The sequence below is a fragment of the Bos indicus genome, chromosome 3 (assembly GCF_029378745.1).
Source record: "Bos indicus isolate NIAB-ARS_2022 breed Sahiwal x Tharparkar chromosome 3, NIAB-ARS_B.indTharparkar_mat_pri_1.0, whole genome shotgun sequence".
Lineage (NCBI taxonomy): Eukaryota > Metazoa > Chordata > Mammalia > Artiodactyla > Bovidae > Bos > Bos indicus.
Genome location: NC_091762.1, coordinates 84,221,644 through 84,240,897, shown reverse-complemented (window position 1 = coordinate 84,240,897; position 19,254 = coordinate 84,221,644). Strand labels below are relative to the sequence as shown.

The window sequence follows — 19,254 nt, the reverse complement described above, 5'->3', positions numbered from 1 at the left end:
AAGTATGTTTTTATAAGTCTTGAGTTCATGCACAATATAGTTCTGGGATCACAGCCCAAAAGAAAAAACACTGCAATTCATTGATGAATAATATTTAATGGTAAAAAGAAAAGAATTAGGGATGGAGAAAATAAAGAAGAAAAGAAGAATAAACAAAGATGACAGAATGTAAAAGGTTTATGAGAAATTGAAAAAGTATATCCAAGACAAAAATATTAACATAATTTATGATATTTATAGTAACAACTTACTTGACTGAAAAAATAATTATCTAAATCTAATACAGTCAACATCACATGTCAAATATATTAAACAACAGGTAGAATAAGGCTATATATCTTACTTGGCTACTTTTGAAAAATGACTAATTTTTCCCTGGTCTGAAAGCAGTCTACAGTGGTCATCCCTATTAAAATGTCTTATTTAGGGAAACCTAGTGTAGAAATTCAAACATTCTAAATCTCCCTCAATAATTTGTCGATGTGATAGTCTCAATTCTAGATATTTAAGAAAAGAACTATTAGTTCTGAAAAGTTCATGTATATGTGTACCAGAAAATAGTGGTTGAATCAACAAATAAGCTCTATAATTTGACATAAATAAAGCTACAAAGCACTGATATCACCAAAGAAAGAACCTAGTGTGAAATATTAACTAAATGGTTGGGTTTTAAAGACATTGAATTCTGTATACCTTAAAGAATCCCAATAGTACATTAAATTCCTTGGATCCTTATTTAAGTGAGAAACCCATTTCCAAGCATATGTGCAGAAGAACCTTAGCCTCTTCATGCCTGCTTGCCTGTCCCACAGTCAGAGAAGGCAGGATATTTGGTTAGGCATATGTTTATGAATAAAGACAGGAAAATTCCAACTTTAAAACCAAATATTTTCCTTGTTTAATTCTGGTATCTTATTGGTCCATATGTTGCCTCCTCCTCACAGTATGGTCCCCTCCTCACAGTATGTTACCAAAAGTCTCCTAGATTTTGACTTTCTTTTAGAGCATAAGGATAACATCAAGCAGACAGAATTAAGGAATGGAAATACTGTATGAAAAAGAAGAGCAAAACTGAAGATAATCTCAATACACACTGACACACTTGCTGGAGAATTAGGTGCTCCATAAATGCTTACTGAAAGGCTGTTTTGTGACATTTGTTGTGATAAATTCATCTCTTCTCTAATTTAAGAATCCCCCTGAGTTAACCACAACCAGTTCAGTATAATTTAATAGGAAATATCTGGTGGACTTTTGAATGCTTAAGGTTAGCATTCCACAAACCTCTGCAGCAGGAGAAAATGAGGCTAACACAGAGAAGCAGAGATGAAGAGGAGGGGAGTGGTGAGCACATTTGACTGTATGGATTTGGTCTTGTCCAATACCAGCCCCACTCCTGGATTTTCCAGAGCGCTCCCAGACATTCCTGTTTTCTTTTTAGGCTGCAGCTTGCTGGATTTCAGTTTCTACAATATGCAACCAAGAGAATACTAGTATAGAGAACCTGTCCAGTGCAAAAAAAAATTTGGTTTCTGCCTCTACATATTCATATGTAAATACAAGACTCCCACCAGTATCCTTTTACAGTGAGTGACAATGCAGCTGTAACAGGAAAAGAGACAATAAGTTGGAAATATTTATAACCTTAATCCCTCTTAGAGGTTCATAATACAAATCTTTAAGCTTCTGAGAAATTCTCCAGTAAAGAAATCTGTATCTCAGTTGCACTCACATTTACAAATCATACTTGAGCACAGATCCTTAACTAATACAATATTGTAAAGTTTAAAAATAAAATAAAATTAAAAAAAAATAAAGAGAAATGAAACCTTTTCTCTATTAAAAAAAAAAAAAAAAGAAGAAGTTCTTATGTCTTTTAGAACTACTAATTGAGCACAGGTTGGAAAATGCTACTTGAAAACATGGCCAGGATCCTTTAGATCTAGCATCTGAAGAAAAATGAAAAAGCATTCCTACCTGCTTTCTAACATACTTAAAATGTACCTCAGAACTCAAATTTGAATGTAAAAGTAGTTCATCTTCTAGATTGAAACTAACTCACCTGCATTGAAATAAGAATGAAATCAATTAGGCTCCCAATTCCACAAAACCCCACAGTGCAAAACTTTAACAAACCTAGAAAAGAAGGTAAAGTCATTTACAACCTGGAAAACCTTATAAATATTAATAAACTTTTCCATTTCCCAATAAATCATTACATATACCACAAATGCTTTATATCAAGAGTATAAAATTAACACTTAAAAAAAAATCAAATCTTCACCTAAAAATATGAGAAAAGTTTAAAAGACCCTCTAAATAGAAAAACTACAAAAAATGATTCATTCACTTAAACAATACAATCTGAAGTAAAAACTCAATGTAATCTTACAAAATTTCTTAAAAGAAAAGGCCTAAGAAAATAAATCTTTAAATCTCAGCACACAGAGTTACAGAACATCTTTTAGTCCTAAACCCTTATATATGTACACTTAATACACTGTAGATACAAATTTTAATATATATTTATAGTAGAAAGTTAAATACTGTCAAGGCATAACAAAGTAATCTGGAAAAAATACACCGATCTTTTAACTAAGTAGCAAAATGCTATTAGTAACCTAATTATCTTCAATTTATTCTATACATTTTTCCTAAGCATCTTATGTTTCTTATTAGCTCTATAGTCAAAATCACCAATTCTGTGTACATCTCTGTCCTTGGCTCCAACCTTAGAGCTACAGTACTAAACCAGATGATAACAGAGCATAGAATCTAGGACATATAATAATACAACATAAAAACATGATGATGAAATCAGAAGAGGCAGATTGAGGGTGGAGGGTGGGATGAGTAATCTCTCTCCTATATTTAAACCTGAGCTGCTCTCCAGACATCCCATTTGAGATATAAAGATGATATGAAGCAAGACTCTTCGTGAAAGGGTAGTTCTAAGCATCAACTACAAACAGATGCCAGCTAAAATTGTAAGAATGGATGAGATCACCTCCTGGCACACATTTGGAAATATACAAGTAAGACTGAAATATGTGGGTAAATTAGATGATTTCCCACCCCCCCCCCATTAGTATTAGATATACAGTAGAACAATGTTCTAAGTACTGGGATAACACATGCTAGAAATAATTTCCAAAATATTAAAATATAGATACTACATAAAATAATGCTTTTGGTTCTCTTCAAAACACTTATCACCTACCTCATATTTTACATTTGTTTACCATCTGTCTCATGAAAGTCCCCTTAGAGAAGGGTCTTTTATCTGTCTTGTTTACTTCTGTGTCCTTAGTACCTACAACATTGCCTGGCACATGGGAGATGCTCAATATTTGTTGAAATGAATAAGTTCTCTCAACCTTTCTGTTTCCTAAAGATCCCGAACTTTTTATTCACCACCTTATACAACAATTTCTTTAATTATTTTTTCCATTAATTGCACTTTATTATAGCTGTCCAAGGAAATTCATTCATTCCGTCTATGTATTATATCCATTCACTCATTTATTTCTGAATTGCATTCCTCTTCACAGAGTATTTTGGAAATATCACAGTTTCCCTTCCTTCAATTTGTTTATAAAAAGAACATTAAGAATGGATCATGGACTTCTCTGGTGGTCCAGTTCAGTTTGGTCACTCAGTCGTGTCCAACTCTTTGTGACCTCATGGACTGCAGCATGCCAGGCTTCCCTGTCCATCACTAACTCCCAGAGCCTACTCAAACTCATGGCCATCGAGTCGGTGATGCCATCTAACCATCTCATCCTCGGTCGTCTTGTTCTGTTCCCACATTCAATCTTTCCCAGCATCAGGGTCTTTTCCAATGAGTCAGTTCTTCCCATCAGGTGGCCAAAGTATTGGAGTTTCAGCTTCAGCATCAGTCTTTCCAATGAATATTCAGGACTGATTTCCTTTAGGATTGACTGGTTGGATCTCCTTGCAGTTCAAGAGACTCTCAAGAGTCCTCTCCAACACCACAGTTCAAAAACATCAATTCTTTCGTGCTCAGCTTTCTTTATACTCCCACTCTCACATCCACACATGACTACTGGAAAAACCATAGCTTTGACTAGACGGACCTTTGTTGGCAAAGTAATGTCTCTGCTTTTTAATATGCTATCTAGGTTGGTCATAGCTTTTCTTTCAAGGAGAAGTGCCTTTTAATTTCATGGCTACAGTCACCATCTGCAGTGATTTTGGAGCCCAAGAAAATAAAGTCTCTCACTGTTTTCAGTGTTTCCCCATCTATTTGCCATGAAGTGATGGGACCAGATGCCATGATCATAGTTTTCTGAATGCTGAGTTTTAAGCCAACTTTTTCACTCTCCTCTTTCACTTTCATCGTAAGGTTCTTTAGTTCTTCTTTGCTTTTGGCCATAAGGATGGTGTCATCTGCATATCTGAGGTTTTTGCTACTTCTCCCAGGAATACTGATTCCAGCTTGTGCTTCATCCAGCCCAGCATTTCGCATGATGTACTCTGCATATAAGTTAAATAAGCAGGGTGACAACATACAGCCTTCACCTACTTCTTTCCCAATTTGGAACCAGTTTGTTGTTCCATGTCCAGTTCTCACTGTTGCTTCTTGACCTACATACAGATTTCTCAAGAGGCAGGTCAGGTGGTCTGGTATTCCCATCTCTTGAAGAGTTTTTCAGTTTATTGTGATCCACACAGTCAAAGACTTTGGCATAGTCAATAAAGCAGAAGTAGATGTTTTTCTAGAACTCTCTTGCTTTTTCTGTGATCCAACGAATGTTGGCAATTTGATCTCTTGTTTCTCTACCTTTTCTAAATCCAGCTTGAACATCTGGAGGTTCATGGTTCATGTACTCTTGAAGCCTGGATTGGAGAATTTTGAGCATTACTTTGCTAGCATGTGAGATGAGTACAACTGTGCAGTAGTTTGAGCATTCTTTGGAATTGCCTTTCTTTGGGATTGGAATGAAAACTAACCTTTTCCAGTCCTGTGGCTTCTGCTTAGTTTTCTGAATTTGCTGGTAAATTGAGTGAAGCACTTTAACAGCATCTTCTTTTAGGATTTGAAATAGCTCAGCTGGAATTCCATCATCTCCACTAGCTTTGTTCATAGTGATGCTTCCTAAGGCCCACTTGACTTTGCACTCTAGGATGTCTGGCTCTAGGTGAGTGATCACACCATCTTGGTTGTCTGGGTCATTAATATCTTTTTTGTACAGTTCTTCTGTGTATTCTTGCCACATCTTCTTAATATCTTCTGCTTCTCTTAGGTCCATACCGTTTCTGTCCTTTATTGCAAACCATCTTTACGTGAAATGTTCCCTTGGTGTCTATAATTTTCTTGACAAGATCTCTAGTCTTTCCCATTCTATTGTTTTTCTCTATTTCTTTGCATTGATCACTTAGGGAGACTTTCTTATCTCTCCTTGCTAATCTTTCGAACTCCGTATTTAGATGGATATATCTCTCCTTTTCTCCTTTGCCTTTTGCTCCTCTTCTTTTCACAGCTATTTGTAAGACCTCCTCAGACAACCATTTTGTTTCCTAAGGCCTACATGACTTTGCATTCTGGTGGTCCAGTGCTTAAGAATTTGCCTGCCAATGTAGGGGTCATGTGTTTGATCCCTGGTCCGGGAATATTCCACAGGCCACTGGGCAACTAAGCCCTTGCACTACAACTACTGAGCCTGCAAGCCACAACTAGAAAGCAGCCCCCACTCACCACAACCGGAAAAGCCCACGTGCAACAACAAAGACCCAGCACAGCCAAAAAGAGATGGTTTGAAAAACGTTTGTCTTCAATGAACTGCTACTCTATGAAGAAAATGGAACGGTGCCAGCGCCTTTGCCTTTATGATGCCCTCTTCCAACGGTGGTCTTCCTGCAGCTCTTCTCATCTCAGGGTACTTCTTCAGAGAATTCTTCGAGCATGCTGTTCCCCCCAACAGGCCCAGAACTCTATCACATGTCTCCTATTTATTTCCATCACAGTGTTGATCAGAAATTATTTCTTGGTTTGTTCATTAATTCTCTGTCTTCCTATGCCATGTAAACTCCTGAAGACAGGGTTCTCATCTGTCTCATTCAAGTCAATTCCTTGAACAGTATGGCAGAGTTTGAGGAATATTTGTTGTATGACTATCAAAAAACTAGAAACAATCTATGATCAACTTGAAAAACACAAAGTAGCATACACTTTAAACAGCATTTATTAAAACTGAAAATGACCAGGACCCTGTGGTGTTCCTGCCCTTTCTGTCCCTGTTTTCTTTTTTGAAGGGAAGAGAATCCAGCCTCCATGACCTTTCCTGAGTTCCAAATGGCAGATGTGAACAGTTGCTAATCAGGGGAGGAGCAGCCAACAAGCCAAAAGAGGCCAGGAATCAGAGAGGCTCATCAAGATTAGGGCTTCCCTGACAGTTCAGTTGAAAAAGAATTTGCCTGCAACGCAGGAGACCCCAGTTTGATTCCTAGGTTGGGAAGATCCCCTGGAAAGAAGATAGGCTACCCACTCCAGTATTCTTGGGCTTCCCTTGTGGCTCAGCTGGTGTAAAGAATCTGCCCGTAATCAGGAGACCTGGGTTGGGAAGATCAACTGGAGAAGGCAAAGAGTACCCACTCCAGTATTCTGGCCAGAATTCCATGGACTATATAGTCCATGGGGTCACAAAGAGTCTACATGACTGAGTGACTTTCACTTTTTTCACTTTTCTTCAAGATTAACTGAGACCAGATTAGCGGAGTGCAGGCCCTGCACACATGCTCACTTGTCAGCAATCCTACCCTTGAAACTAGTGCTATAAAACTCCTCATCAAATCCTCCTGGGTTGGGACACACAGTTCTTGAGGGCAGGAGTCTGTCGTGTCCCTCCTTGTCTGGCAAAGCAATAAAGCTATTCTTTTCTACTTCATCCAAAACTCTGTCTGCAAGATTCGATTTGGCACCGGTATACAGAGGACAATCTTTTTGATATAAAAACCAATGCAAACCATTACTTGTATGTTTTTCATTATTTGGTGCACCAAAACTAATCTTTTAAAAGATGGAGGGAGGGATTTGTGAACAACCAAAAGTAGATTGATTTTTTTATCCAAGTAAAAAAGTTGTTAGGTCTCTTTGTACAGATCCTATTTACTTATCTTATCAAGGAAAGAAATGATGTATTTAGATTTTAAAGTTTTGGAATTCCAAATAAAAATGTTTCTAATCAAGAAGGATCCATTTTTATCCCAAGTCATTACTGTCGTAGATATATTCTTCCAAAAAGATTTTGCTGCCAGATGATATTCAAAAAGCTCATGTTTTCAGTGTACTTTATTTATAGTTTAGTAACTTAAATTTTACATTTAAAGTATACAAATTCAATAAAAGGATTTATTTGGGTATAAAATAAAAAGTACACAGATTAATTTTTGGTGTTTAAAAAAACTGGGGGTATTTTTTGCTTTATTACAGGTTGAGTCTTGCAAATACTCTTCTGTGTAACCATTTTAGAGAATGTAGATTATTTCATACTGAAGCTGCTGTTTGCCAAAGCCCAAGCGTGCTGTAATGATTTGGTAACTGGGTAGCTCTATTCTTTTTGTGCCTATACCAATAAAGGAGAGCTTTCAAATCTTAGAAGAGTTTAACCTACAAATCCCTGTACCTTTATTTGTCCCATGATCTGTGGATATAATATGCCAGTCCAAACTGGTAACTCCAAACTTGAAAAAAGGAATACAATAACCAAAGACTTTGAAATTTGGGGCTTAAAAACACACAACACTTTGTTATTCTCATAAGAAAATATTTACACTTTAAAGTAATATCACCATGAAAGGAGTATCTCTCCCCCCATTAACTGCTCCAAAAGAGCTATTATTTTTGAGAATCCATAATCTTTCAATGCTACAGATGGCCAAAACAAAATATACCAATTATTGCCATGTAAAGAGAAATCACAGATGTTAACACAGTTAAAAACACAAAGATAGAATATTAGAAAAATAAGGCTTCATGGTGAAAAAAGGATTCAGCTAAAGCAGCACAAGTATGAGAATAAATCAATTAGAGGAAATAATGCTATATACATAAAGTATCTATAAAGAAAATTTTTCTTAAAGGAATGTTTGGATCTTATTAAATTTAATTTAATCTCACCCTCAACACATTTCCCTTATTTAATCCTGACATAAAATTTATATAAGGAAGAAAAGAGAGAGAAGCAGAAAACATCTGCTTCATTGACTATGCCAAAGCCTTTGACTGTGTGGATCACAACAAACTCTGGAAAATTCTTCAAGAGATGGGAATACCAGACCACCTGACGTGCCTTTTGAGAAACCTGTATGCAGGTCAGGAAGCAACAGTTAGAACCGGACATGGAACAACAGACTGGTTCCAAATCAGGAAAGGAGTACGTCAAGGCTGTATATTGTGACCCTGCTTATTTAACTTATATGCAAAGTACATCATGAGAAATGCCTGGCTGGATGAAGCACAAGCTGGAATCAAAATTATAGGGAGAAATATCAATAACCTCAGATATGCAGATGACAACACCTTTATGACAGAAAGCAAAGAAGAACTAAAGAGCCTCCTGATGAAAGTGAAAGAGGAAGTGAAAAAAACATTCAAAAAACTAAGATCATGGCATCTGGTCCCAGCACTTCATGGCAAATAGATGGGGAAACAGTGGAAACAGTGAGAGACTTTATTTTCTTGGGCTCCAAAATCACTGCAGATGGTGACTGCAGCCATGAAATTAAAAGACACTTGCTCTTTGGAAGAAAAGCTATGACCAAACTAGACAGCATATTAAAAAGCAGAGACATTACTTTACCGACAAAGGTCCATCTAGTCAAGCTATGGTTTTTCCAGTAGTCCTGTACAGATGTGAGAGTTGGACCTAAAGAAAGCTGAGCACGAAAGAATTGATGTTTTTGAACTGTGGTATTGGATAAGACTCTTGAAAGTACTTTAGGCTGTAAGGAGATCAAACCAGTCAAACCTAAAGGAAATCAGTCCTAAATATTCATTGGAAGGACTGATGTTGAAGCTGAAGCTCTAATAGTTTGACCACCTGATGCGAAGAACTGACTAGATAAGACCCTGATGCTGGGAAAGACTGACGACAGGAGGAGAAGGGGACAATAGAGGATGAAATGGTTGGATGGCGTCACTGACTCAATGGACATGAGTTTGAGCCAGCTCTGGGAGTTGGTGATGGACAGGGAAGTCTGGTGTGCTTCAGTCCATGGAGTGGCAAAGTGTTGAACACGACTGAGAGAATGAACTGAACTGAACCTCACAGTGAAGATTCCTCTTTGATCTCTGGTGGGTAGCAAGATGGAAAGAATAAGATTAGCTTTGGTAGCTAGAAAGCAGAGCACTCAGAAACTTTAAAACTCCTCACTGAAGGGCTAATATAGAAGCAAAGTACTACAGTAAATAAAGCATGATCTCTTGAGCCAGAGTATTTGGGTTCAAATTCAGGTCACTAGCTGAGTGTCCTTGGGTAAATCTCTTAATCTCATGACAAGTTCCCTATCCATAAAACAATGATGATAACAAATATATCAGAGTATAAAGCAAGGCCTCCAGAGGTAGCAAATCCTTTAACCTCTCTGGTGACAATTTCCCTACCTGTTAAAGCAGATTTAAACAGGATGATAAACTCAGAGAGTTTTAAGACTCAAATAAGGGGAGACACGTGAAAGTATTATTTAAACAAAAGCTATCATCAAATATAACTAGCTTTCAGAAGCATTAGTAACTATGGTAAATGTAAAGATTATAACCAAGAGGAAGGTGTGGGGAGGGATGCTAGGGGTAATAATCAGGCTCCATACCAGCTTATACTGGTTGCTGCAGTTACAACCCCAACTTCTCCTGAAAGAAGTAGTTTCTATTCCCAAAGTAACACTGATAGAGATCCAGGTAGAAGGCAAATATTTTTGGAGGGATAGGAAAAGATATGCATTTATTCCTAAAACATTTATTGAATACCCAATGTGTACATAGCACTAGCAATGACAACCCCAGTCTACTATCTTAATGACTACACTGTCTTGAGTGTGTGTTTTCATAACGATGTAAAAAAAAAAAACAAGTAAAGTCAGTATCTTTTACCCAAGTTCACTACAGAGCTATCTGCTAGCTCTGTAATCAGAGAAAAACATTGACTATTCAACTCCAGCTAAATGGAACCTTAACTATTAATAGTATGCAGAGATTTAATCTTTAAGAACAGGTACATTTACCTACAAGTTTCACATGAATTTTTTTTTTTTTTAATAAAATACACTCACCCAAGGCAGGGTATCCAAGGTAAAATCGATCTGCTCCCAACCATCCAAGGAAAAGAGACAGTGCAACCGCCACCTTGTATGAATAGCCATTCCTGCACAGAATCAGAACCTGAATGTCACATTCATATATTTCCAACATGTAAACATTTTAGAAAATAATGTTAATTATTACTGTTAATCAGTTCATTCATCCATTCAATTAATGCTTTTTGGGTGGCTACTAAGTGCCAGGGACTATTTCAGGCTACTGGGAAATATTAATGCACAGAAGAGATAAAAATTCCTGCCTTTAAAGAGCTTACAATCTAGTGGCAGCAAGTAATAAACCTAAGTGAAAGTCGCTCAGTTGTGTCCAACTCTTTGCGACCCCATGGACTATACAGTCCATGGAATTCTCCACACCAGAAAGAATACTGGAGTAATCAGCCTTTCCCTTCTCCAGGGAATCTTCCCAACCCAGGGAATGAACTCAGGTCTCCCGTATTGCAGGCAGATTCTTAACCAGTTGAGCCACAAGGGAAGCCCAAGACTACTGGAGTGGGCAGCCTATCCTTTCTCCAGGGGGTCTTCCCGACCCAGGCATCAAACCAGGGTCTCCTGCATTGCAGGCAGATTCTTTACCAACTAAGCTATGAGGGAAGCCCATAAACCTAAACATATTTTAAAAAGAAACTGTGTTAGAAAGTCATAAAGAAGGACTTCCCTGGTGGTCCAGTGGCTAAGACTGTGCTCATAATGCAGGGGGCCCAGGTTCAAGCCCTGATCAGGGAACTAGATCCCATATGCTGCAACTAAAATATCCCATATGCAGACATGAAGTTTGAAGACCCCACCCCACATGTGCAACTAAGACTTGGTATGGCTAAATAAATAAATATTTAAAAAAAAAAACAGTCATAAATGCTATGAAAAAAGAAGTGGATTAGGGTATATAGGGAATTCAGAATGCCAGGGATACAGATAAGGGCCATTTAAGTGGAGTGACAAGAGTAAGCTTCATTGAGAAGGTGGTATTTCAGCAAAGACCTAAGGGAGGTAAGAGATTTAGCCATGCCATGCCTCTGATGAAAGACTGTGCCAGACAAAAGAAACTGCTGTTGCAAAGGCAGCCTACCTGGCATGTTCAAGGTCTATTAATGAAGCAAGTATAAGAGGAATGGAGTAGGAGAGGGGAAGAACAGAAGGAGACAAGGTCAGAGAGAGAACAGGGCAAAGAGGGCAGATCATGCAGGGCCTTGACTACCATTGTTAAGTGCTATAAAACCACCATCTTTTACTCTGAGTGATATGTGAAGCTACTGCAGAGGTAAGCAGAGGCATGGTGTAAAAACAGTCACTCTAGTTGCTATGCTGAAGATAGACTGCAGGGGAGGATTTGGGAGCTATTGTCACAATAATGTACAACAGATCTTCCCAGATCAAGAGACGAAACCAGAAAGGAGTAACAGTGAGGAAAAGAGTGTGGTGTCAACATGGATCTACTGTATTACACAGGGAACTCTTCTCAATGTTATGAACCAGCCTGGATGGGAGGGGAGTTTTAGGAGAGAACGAATACATGTATACGTATGGCTTAATCCCTTTGCTGTCCACCTGAAATTATCACATTGTTCATCGGCTTTACTCCAATACAAAATTAAAAATTAAAAAAAAAAAAGTGTGTGGTATCTTGGAAGTCAAGTGAAGTCAGTGTATTAAGAAGAACAGAGTGATCAATTGTGCCAAATGTGACTGATGGATGATATAAGAATGCCTGAGAATTTACCACTAAATTTAACCAAGAGGAGAGCATTAGTGACCTCACTAAGAGCAATTCTGGCAACAATGAGGGCAAAATATAGAACAGAGTAGGCTTAAGAAAGACTGGAAGGGCCACAGCAGTGCCCATGAGTCCGTTCCATCCTACAGCACCCACAAACCTGGCTCTCCCCTGCCCTCACCGCTGCAGCAGAGTCCACAGCACAGGCAACCCCACTTGTGGCAGGGAGACCTGCCATCCTGGTGTCCCTGGTGGTGATGCCAGCAACGACAGCAACTCTCGCAGCATCAAGGCACCAGTAACCCCACAGGAAAGAAGCAGAGATGATGAGGGCACTGGTGACACCTCTGGCAGAGGTGATAGAGGGCAGAAAGTGCCAATTAAATATAGCCAGAGGCAGCTCAGGTCAGCGAAACCAAGCTACAAATTGTGCTGCAGTGCCATCTACTGAAAAACAAAAGAAAGAACTCTAATTACCAACCTGTTGAACTGTGAGAATCAAAGAAAATAAAGTTTTACCTAAATGAGAAAGGTATTCACTACCTTAAGCATGCCAGCAAAGGAACAACTAACTCATCAAGCACCATGGAAAGCCACAGTAACACAGCATCAGAAAAAGAAAATGACAATTCTCCAGAAACCAAACTTAAAATCACTTAAAATCTCTACGTGGTCTCATAGAGAATTCAAAATAGCTATCAGGAAGAAACTCAACATGCTGCAAGAAAACAGAAAAACAGTTCAATGAACTAAGGAAAAAATTAATGAAAAGAAGGAATATTTTATCCAAGAGACTGAAACTCTGAACCAAACAAGTTATGAAGCTGAAGAACTCAATAAATGATATGAAGAATGGCATTAAAAAACAATAGAAATAGAGTAGACCATATGGAAGAGAGAATTAGTGAGCTTAAAGACAGAAACTGAGAAATGATTCAGGTGAAAGAGGAGCAAGAACTAAGTTTTTTTTTTAATGAAGAAACTACAAGAACTATCCAACTCCATTAGAAAGGCAACATAAGGACAATGGGTGTACCAGAAAGAAAAGAAAAGGAGAAGGAAACAGCTTATTTAAGGAAGTAATAGCTGTTCAGTTCAGTCACTCAGTCATGTCTGACTCTGTGACCCCATGGACTGCAGCACGCCAGGCTTCCCTGTCCATCACCAACTCCCAGAGCTTGCTCAGACACATGTCCATTGAGTTGGTGATGTCATCCAACCATCTCATCTTCTGTTGCCCGCTTCTAAGTAATAGCTGCTGCTGCTGCTGCTGCTAAGTCACTTCAGTTGTGTCCGACTCTGTGTGACCCCATAGACGGCAGCCTACCAGGCTCCTCCATCCCTGGGATTCTCCAGGCAAGAACACTGGAGTGGGCTGCCATTTCCTTCTCCAATGCATGAAAGTGAAAAGTGAAAGGGAAGTCGCTCAGTCGTGTCCGACTCTTAGCGACCCCATGGACTGCAGCCGACCAGGCACCTCTGTCCGTGGGATTCTCCAGGCAAAAGTACTGGAGTGGCTGAGAATGTCTCAAAGCTGGGAAAGGAGTTAGATATACAAGCCCACATAGCAAATAGAACACCTAAAAAGACCTTCCCCAAGACACATTAAAACTGTCAAAAGTCAATGACAAAGAAACAACTTTAAAGGCAGCCAGGGGGGAAAAAGACAGCAACCTACTAAGGTACCCCCCTAGGTGATCAGCAGATTTCTCAGCAGAAACTCTATTGGCCAGGAGAGAGTAAAATGACAAACTCAAAATATTGAAAGACAAAAACCATCAGCCAAGAATACTCTATATAGCATAAGTTTCATTCAGATACATGGAGAAATAAAGGCATTCCCAGACAAACAGAAGTTGAGGGAATTTATCATCTCTAGACTTTCTTTACAAGAAATGCTTTAAAAAAATTCTTCTACTTGAAATGAAAAAGCAAAAGTCCAAAAAATTTTAAGCTAATAAGCAGAATCAGAAAACAGTAACTATATATCAGAATAGGTTGCTGGGAATTTATTGGTGGTCCAGTGGTTAAGACTCTGCACTCTGAATGCAGGGGGCCCCAGTTCAATCCCTGGTCAGGAAACTAGACCCCACATGCCACAGCTAAATATCCAGTATGTGGCAACAAAGATCCCACATGCTGAAATGAAGACTCGGCACAGCCAAATTAAAACAAAACACAAATCGTTAATAACAGGTTGTTAAACACTTAGTTACAGCAAAGATTAAAGGGTGAAAAAAAGTAACTATAGCTACATCAATTTGTTAATGAATTTACAGTATTCTACACTGAGACATATTTGTGACAACAAAAATATAAAAGGGAAAAAGGAAAAAAGATGCAACCTCTCTAGGAATAGGAGGATAGGATACTACCAACAGGACTTCCCTGGTGGCTCAGTGGTAAAGAATCTGCCTGCCTAGGCAGGAGACACGGGTTCGATCCCTGGGCTGGGAAGATCCCACATGCTGAGAAGCAACTAAGCCCGTGTGCCACAACTACTGAGACTGTGCTCTAGAGTCCAGAAGCTACATACGAGCTCATGTGCTGCAACTACCAAAGCCCGTGCAGCCCTAGAGCCTGTGCTCCATAACAAGAGAAGCCATCGCAATGAGAAGCCCGTACACCACAGCTAGAGAGTAGCCCCCACCCACCACAAGTAGAGAAAAGCCTGTGCAGTAACGACGATCCAGTACAGCCAAAAATAAATGGATAAAAATTTTTAAAAAGATACTACCAACAGAAAAAGGACTATCTTTGAGATGTTTATACAAACCTCATTGACAACCACAAAACAAAAATCTAGAGCAGAGACCCAAAACATAAAAAAAAGAGAGAAAACTGAGAAAAACATCATAGAAGACTACCATTCCCTTGCACAGGAATGCAAAGAAAAAGAAACAATGGAACTACAGAACAACCAGAAAACAAAAGATAAATGGCAATACCAAGTCCTCATACTCAATAATCACACTAAATGGGAACTTCCCTGGTGGTCCAGTGGTTAAGACTGTTCTTCCATTACAGGGGGCATGGGTTTGATCCCGGGTTGGGAAACTAAGATCCTGCATGCCACACAGCATGGTAAACACACACACACACACACTCTCTGAATGTAAATAGATTGAATTCACCAGGCAGAAGACAGAGAATGCCTGGATGGATTAAAACATAAGACCCAACTATATGCTGATTCTAGGAGACTCATCTCAGTTCTAAGTAAAGGATTGCAAAATGATACTCAAAGCAAATGGCGGCCAAAAGAAAGCAGGCATAACCATACTCATATCAGACTTCAGACCAAAAAAGTTAACAAGAGACAAAGATGGGCATTATATACTAACGATAAAGGGTATAATTTATTTAGAAAACATATTCATTAATATATATGCACCTAACAACAGAGCACAAAATATATAAAGCATATAACTGACTTAAAGGGAGAAACTGACAGCATCACAGTGAGAGGAGATGTTAACAACCCACAATAAATGGATAGATCACACAGACAGAAAGAGAACAAGGAAAACTCAACCTTAAATGAAACACTAGACCAAAGAGACTTAATAATAGATGTATACAGAACATTCTATCCAAAATCTGCAGAATAAACATATTTCTTAAGGGCACACAGAATGTTCTCAAGGATAAACCATCTGCTGGGGCACAGAACAAGCTTTAATAAATTTAAGAAGACTGAAATTATATCAAGTATCTTTTCTGACCACAGTGGTATGAAACTAAAAATCAATTTTAAGAAAGCTGAAAAAATCATAAATATGTGGAGATTAAACAAACTATTGAACAACTATTGCATCAGTGAAAAAATTAAAGGGGAAATTTTAAAAATATCTGAAGAGAAATGAAAATACAACATACCAAAATCTCTGACACACATGTAATATCAGTACTAAGAGAATGGTTTATAGAAATACAGGTCTACTTCAAGAAACAAGAAAAATCACAAATAATCTAACCATACATTTAAAGAAACTAGAAAAAAGAAGGGAAAAAAAAAATGAAGCCCAAAATCAGTAGAAGGAAGGAAATAATAAAAATGAAATTGGAAATAAATGAAACAGAGACCAAAAAGAAAATAGAAAAGATTAATGAAACTAAGAGCTGGTTCTTTGAAAAGATAAAGTTGACAAACCTTCAACCTGACTCACTTAAAAAAAGAGAGAACTCAGATAAGTAAAATCAGAAATAAAAGAGGAGAAGTTACAATGGATATCAAAGAAATACTGGGTTGGCCAAAAAGATCATTCGGGTTTTTTCATGTCATCTTATCCAGAAAGAACTTTTTGGTCAACCCAATATAAAGGCTTATAAGTGACTACTATGAATAACTGTATGCCAATAAATTGGACAACTTAGATAAATTTTAGAATCATACAGCTTTCCAAGACTGAATCCATAAGAAATAGAAAATGTGAATAGCTCAATTACCAACTAAGAGATTAAAATGATAGTCAAACCCCCCCCCCAAAAAAAACAAAAGTCCAGGAGCAGATGGTTTCACTGGTGAACTCTACCAAACATTCAAAGATTTAATACCTATCTTTCTCAACCTCTTCCAAAAAACTGAAGAGGAGCAGACACTTCTTAACTCATTTTAGAAAACCAACATTACTATGATACCAAAATAAGATAAGGACATCAAAAGAGAAGAAAATTACAAAACAATATCTCTGATGAACACAGATGCAAACATCCTCAACAAAATATTAGTAAACCAAATACAACAATACTTTACAAGGATTACACACCATGATCAAATGGGATTATTACAGGAAAGCAAGGATGGTTCATTTGCAAATCAATGTGATACACCATATTAACAAAATGAATACAAATCATATGATCATCTCAATTTATGCAGAAAAAGCATCTGACAAGATTCAACATTCATTTATGATAAAAAAAAAACTTTCAATAAAATGAATATAGAAGGAATGTACTTCTACATAGTAAAGGCCGTATATAACAAACCCATAGCTATTATATTCAGCAGTGACAAATTGAAAGCTTTCCCCTCTAAGATCAGGAACAAAATAAGGATACCCACTCTTATCACTCTTATTCAAAGTAATACTGGAATTCATAGCCAGAGCAATTAGGCAAGAAAAAAAAATAAAAGACAACCATATTGGCAAGGAAGAAGTAAAAGCGTCACTGTTTGTGGATGACACAATTTTATATACAGAAAACCCTAAACATTCTACCAAAAAAATTTATTAGAAATAATAAATACAGTAAAACAGCAAGGTAGAAAATCGGTATACAAAAATCTGCTCTCTTAATATATCTTAATATATAAGTTGTTAATATATATTAACAACTAGAAGAAAAAGAAGTTTAAAAAATCCTATTTACAATTGCAACAAAAAGAATGGAATACCTAGGAATAAATTTAACCAAGGAAATGAAAGACCTGTACACTGAAAACTATAGGACATTATTGAAATTAATTGAAGAAAACACAAAGAAATGTAAAAATATCCCATGCTCATGAAATGGAAGAATTAACATTGCTAAAATACAAATTACCTAATAGAATCTACAGATTCAGTGCAATTCTTATCATACAACTCAATTACAACAAAACAACCTAACTTAAAAATGGGCATGGGATCTGAACAATTTTCCATTTAAGATATGGCTAATAGGCACTTGAAAAGAAGATGTTCAATATCACAAATCATCAGAGAGATGCAAATTAAAACCACAATGAGGTATCATCTCACACATTAAAATGGCTATTATCATAAAAATAAGAAAAAACGAGATGTTGGAAAGGATGTGGAGAAAAAGGGAACGCTCATGATTTGCTGGTAAATGTAATTTGGAGCAGCCACTATGAAAAACAGTATGGAGATTCCTCAAAAAATTAAGAATAAAATTACCATATGATCTAGCTATTCCACGTCTGGGTATTTATCCAAAGAATAAGGAAATACTAATTCAAAAATATATAAGCATTCCAATGTTCACTGCAGCATTATTAACAATAGCCAAGATGTGGAAACAACCTAAGACCCACTGGTGAGTGAACAGATAAAAAAGATATATACACATATCTAAACATACAAGTAGAATTCAAAGAGTTTTATTTCTATCTCTATATGCTGCTGCTGCTAAGTCACTTCAGTCGTGTCCGACTCTGTGCGACCCCATAGACAACAGCCCACTAGGGTCCCCTGCCCCTGGGATTCTCTAGGCAAGAACACTGGAGTGGGCTGCCATTTCCTTCTCCAATGCATGAAAGTGAAGTCGCTCAGTTATGTCCAGTCCTAGTGAGCCCATGGACTGCAGCCTACCAGGCTCCTCCGTCCATGGGATTCTCCATGGACGGAGATTCTCCATGGACTCTCTTTCGAGTACTGGAGTGGGTTGCCATTGCCTTCTCTGAAACATACAAGACTACTACTCATTCACTAAAAAAAAAAAAAAAAAAACTTGCCATTTGTGACAACATGGACAGATCTTGAGGACATTGTGTTGAGTGAAAGAAGTGAGATAGAAAAAGACAAATATCATATGATTTCGCTCATGGCTGGGCCTGAGCCTTGCAGAGACAATGGGACATAGTCCATGCTCATGCTCAGTTATGTCCGACTCTTTGTGACCCCATGGACTGTAGCCCATCAGACTCCTCTGGCCATGGGATTTTCCAGGCAAGAATATTGGAGTGGGGTGCCATTTCCTCCTTCAGGGCATCTTCCTGACTCAGGGATTGAACCTGTTGTCTTCTGTGTCTCCTGCACTGCAGGGGGATTCTTTACCCACTGAGCCATCAGGGAAGCCCATTTTGCTCATATGTGGCACATATGAAAAATAAGTAAATGAACAACAAAAAAATAACATGAAAAAAACCACACTGAAACAGAAGATACTGGCAGTCCCCAGAGGTGAAGGTAGGTGGGAGGTGGATGAAACGGGTAAAGGTGATCAACTGCAAAATGATGGATGGGAACTAGACTTGGTGGCAAACAGCCTGCAGTATATATAGAAGTTGAATTATAATGTATACATGAAACATGTTACAAACCAATGTTAATTCAATTTTAAAAAGTTGGAAAAAAAACCTAAAGAAAAGCATAGATAATCCTTTCAAGGAGTTGCTACAAATAAGAGTAAAGAAATAAAGAGGTAGCTGGAATCATCATTTTAAAGTCAAATCTGATCATGTCTCTTGCTTATAA

General features: G+C 37.8%; 1 protein-coding gene across 6 annotated transcripts in view; it reads right to left on the bottom strand.

The window, feature by feature from the left end:
- The window catches only part of TM2D1 (TM2 domain containing 1), a 51,174-nt gene that overhangs the window by 15,904 nt on the left and 16,016 nt on the right, over positions 1–19,254 (bottom strand). For 4 of the 6 annotated variants that reach the window (XR_002180367.2, XM_070786446.1, XM_070786444.1 and 1 more), the window contains exons 4-5: positions 10,291–10,382; positions 2,063–2,136 (exon numbers count right to left, since the gene is read on the bottom strand). Coding sequence is in view for 5 of the 6 variants with exons in the window: in XM_070786446.1 (XP_070642547.1) it covers positions 2,063–2,136; positions 10,291–10,382 (166 nt within the window). In the remaining variant the exon portion in view is untranslated. Of the gene's footprint in view, positions 1–76; positions 1,467–2,062; positions 2,137–10,290; positions 10,383–19,254 lie in introns of those variants that run through there. The other 2 variants (XM_070786443.1, XM_070786445.1) reach the window with 1 other exon arrangement.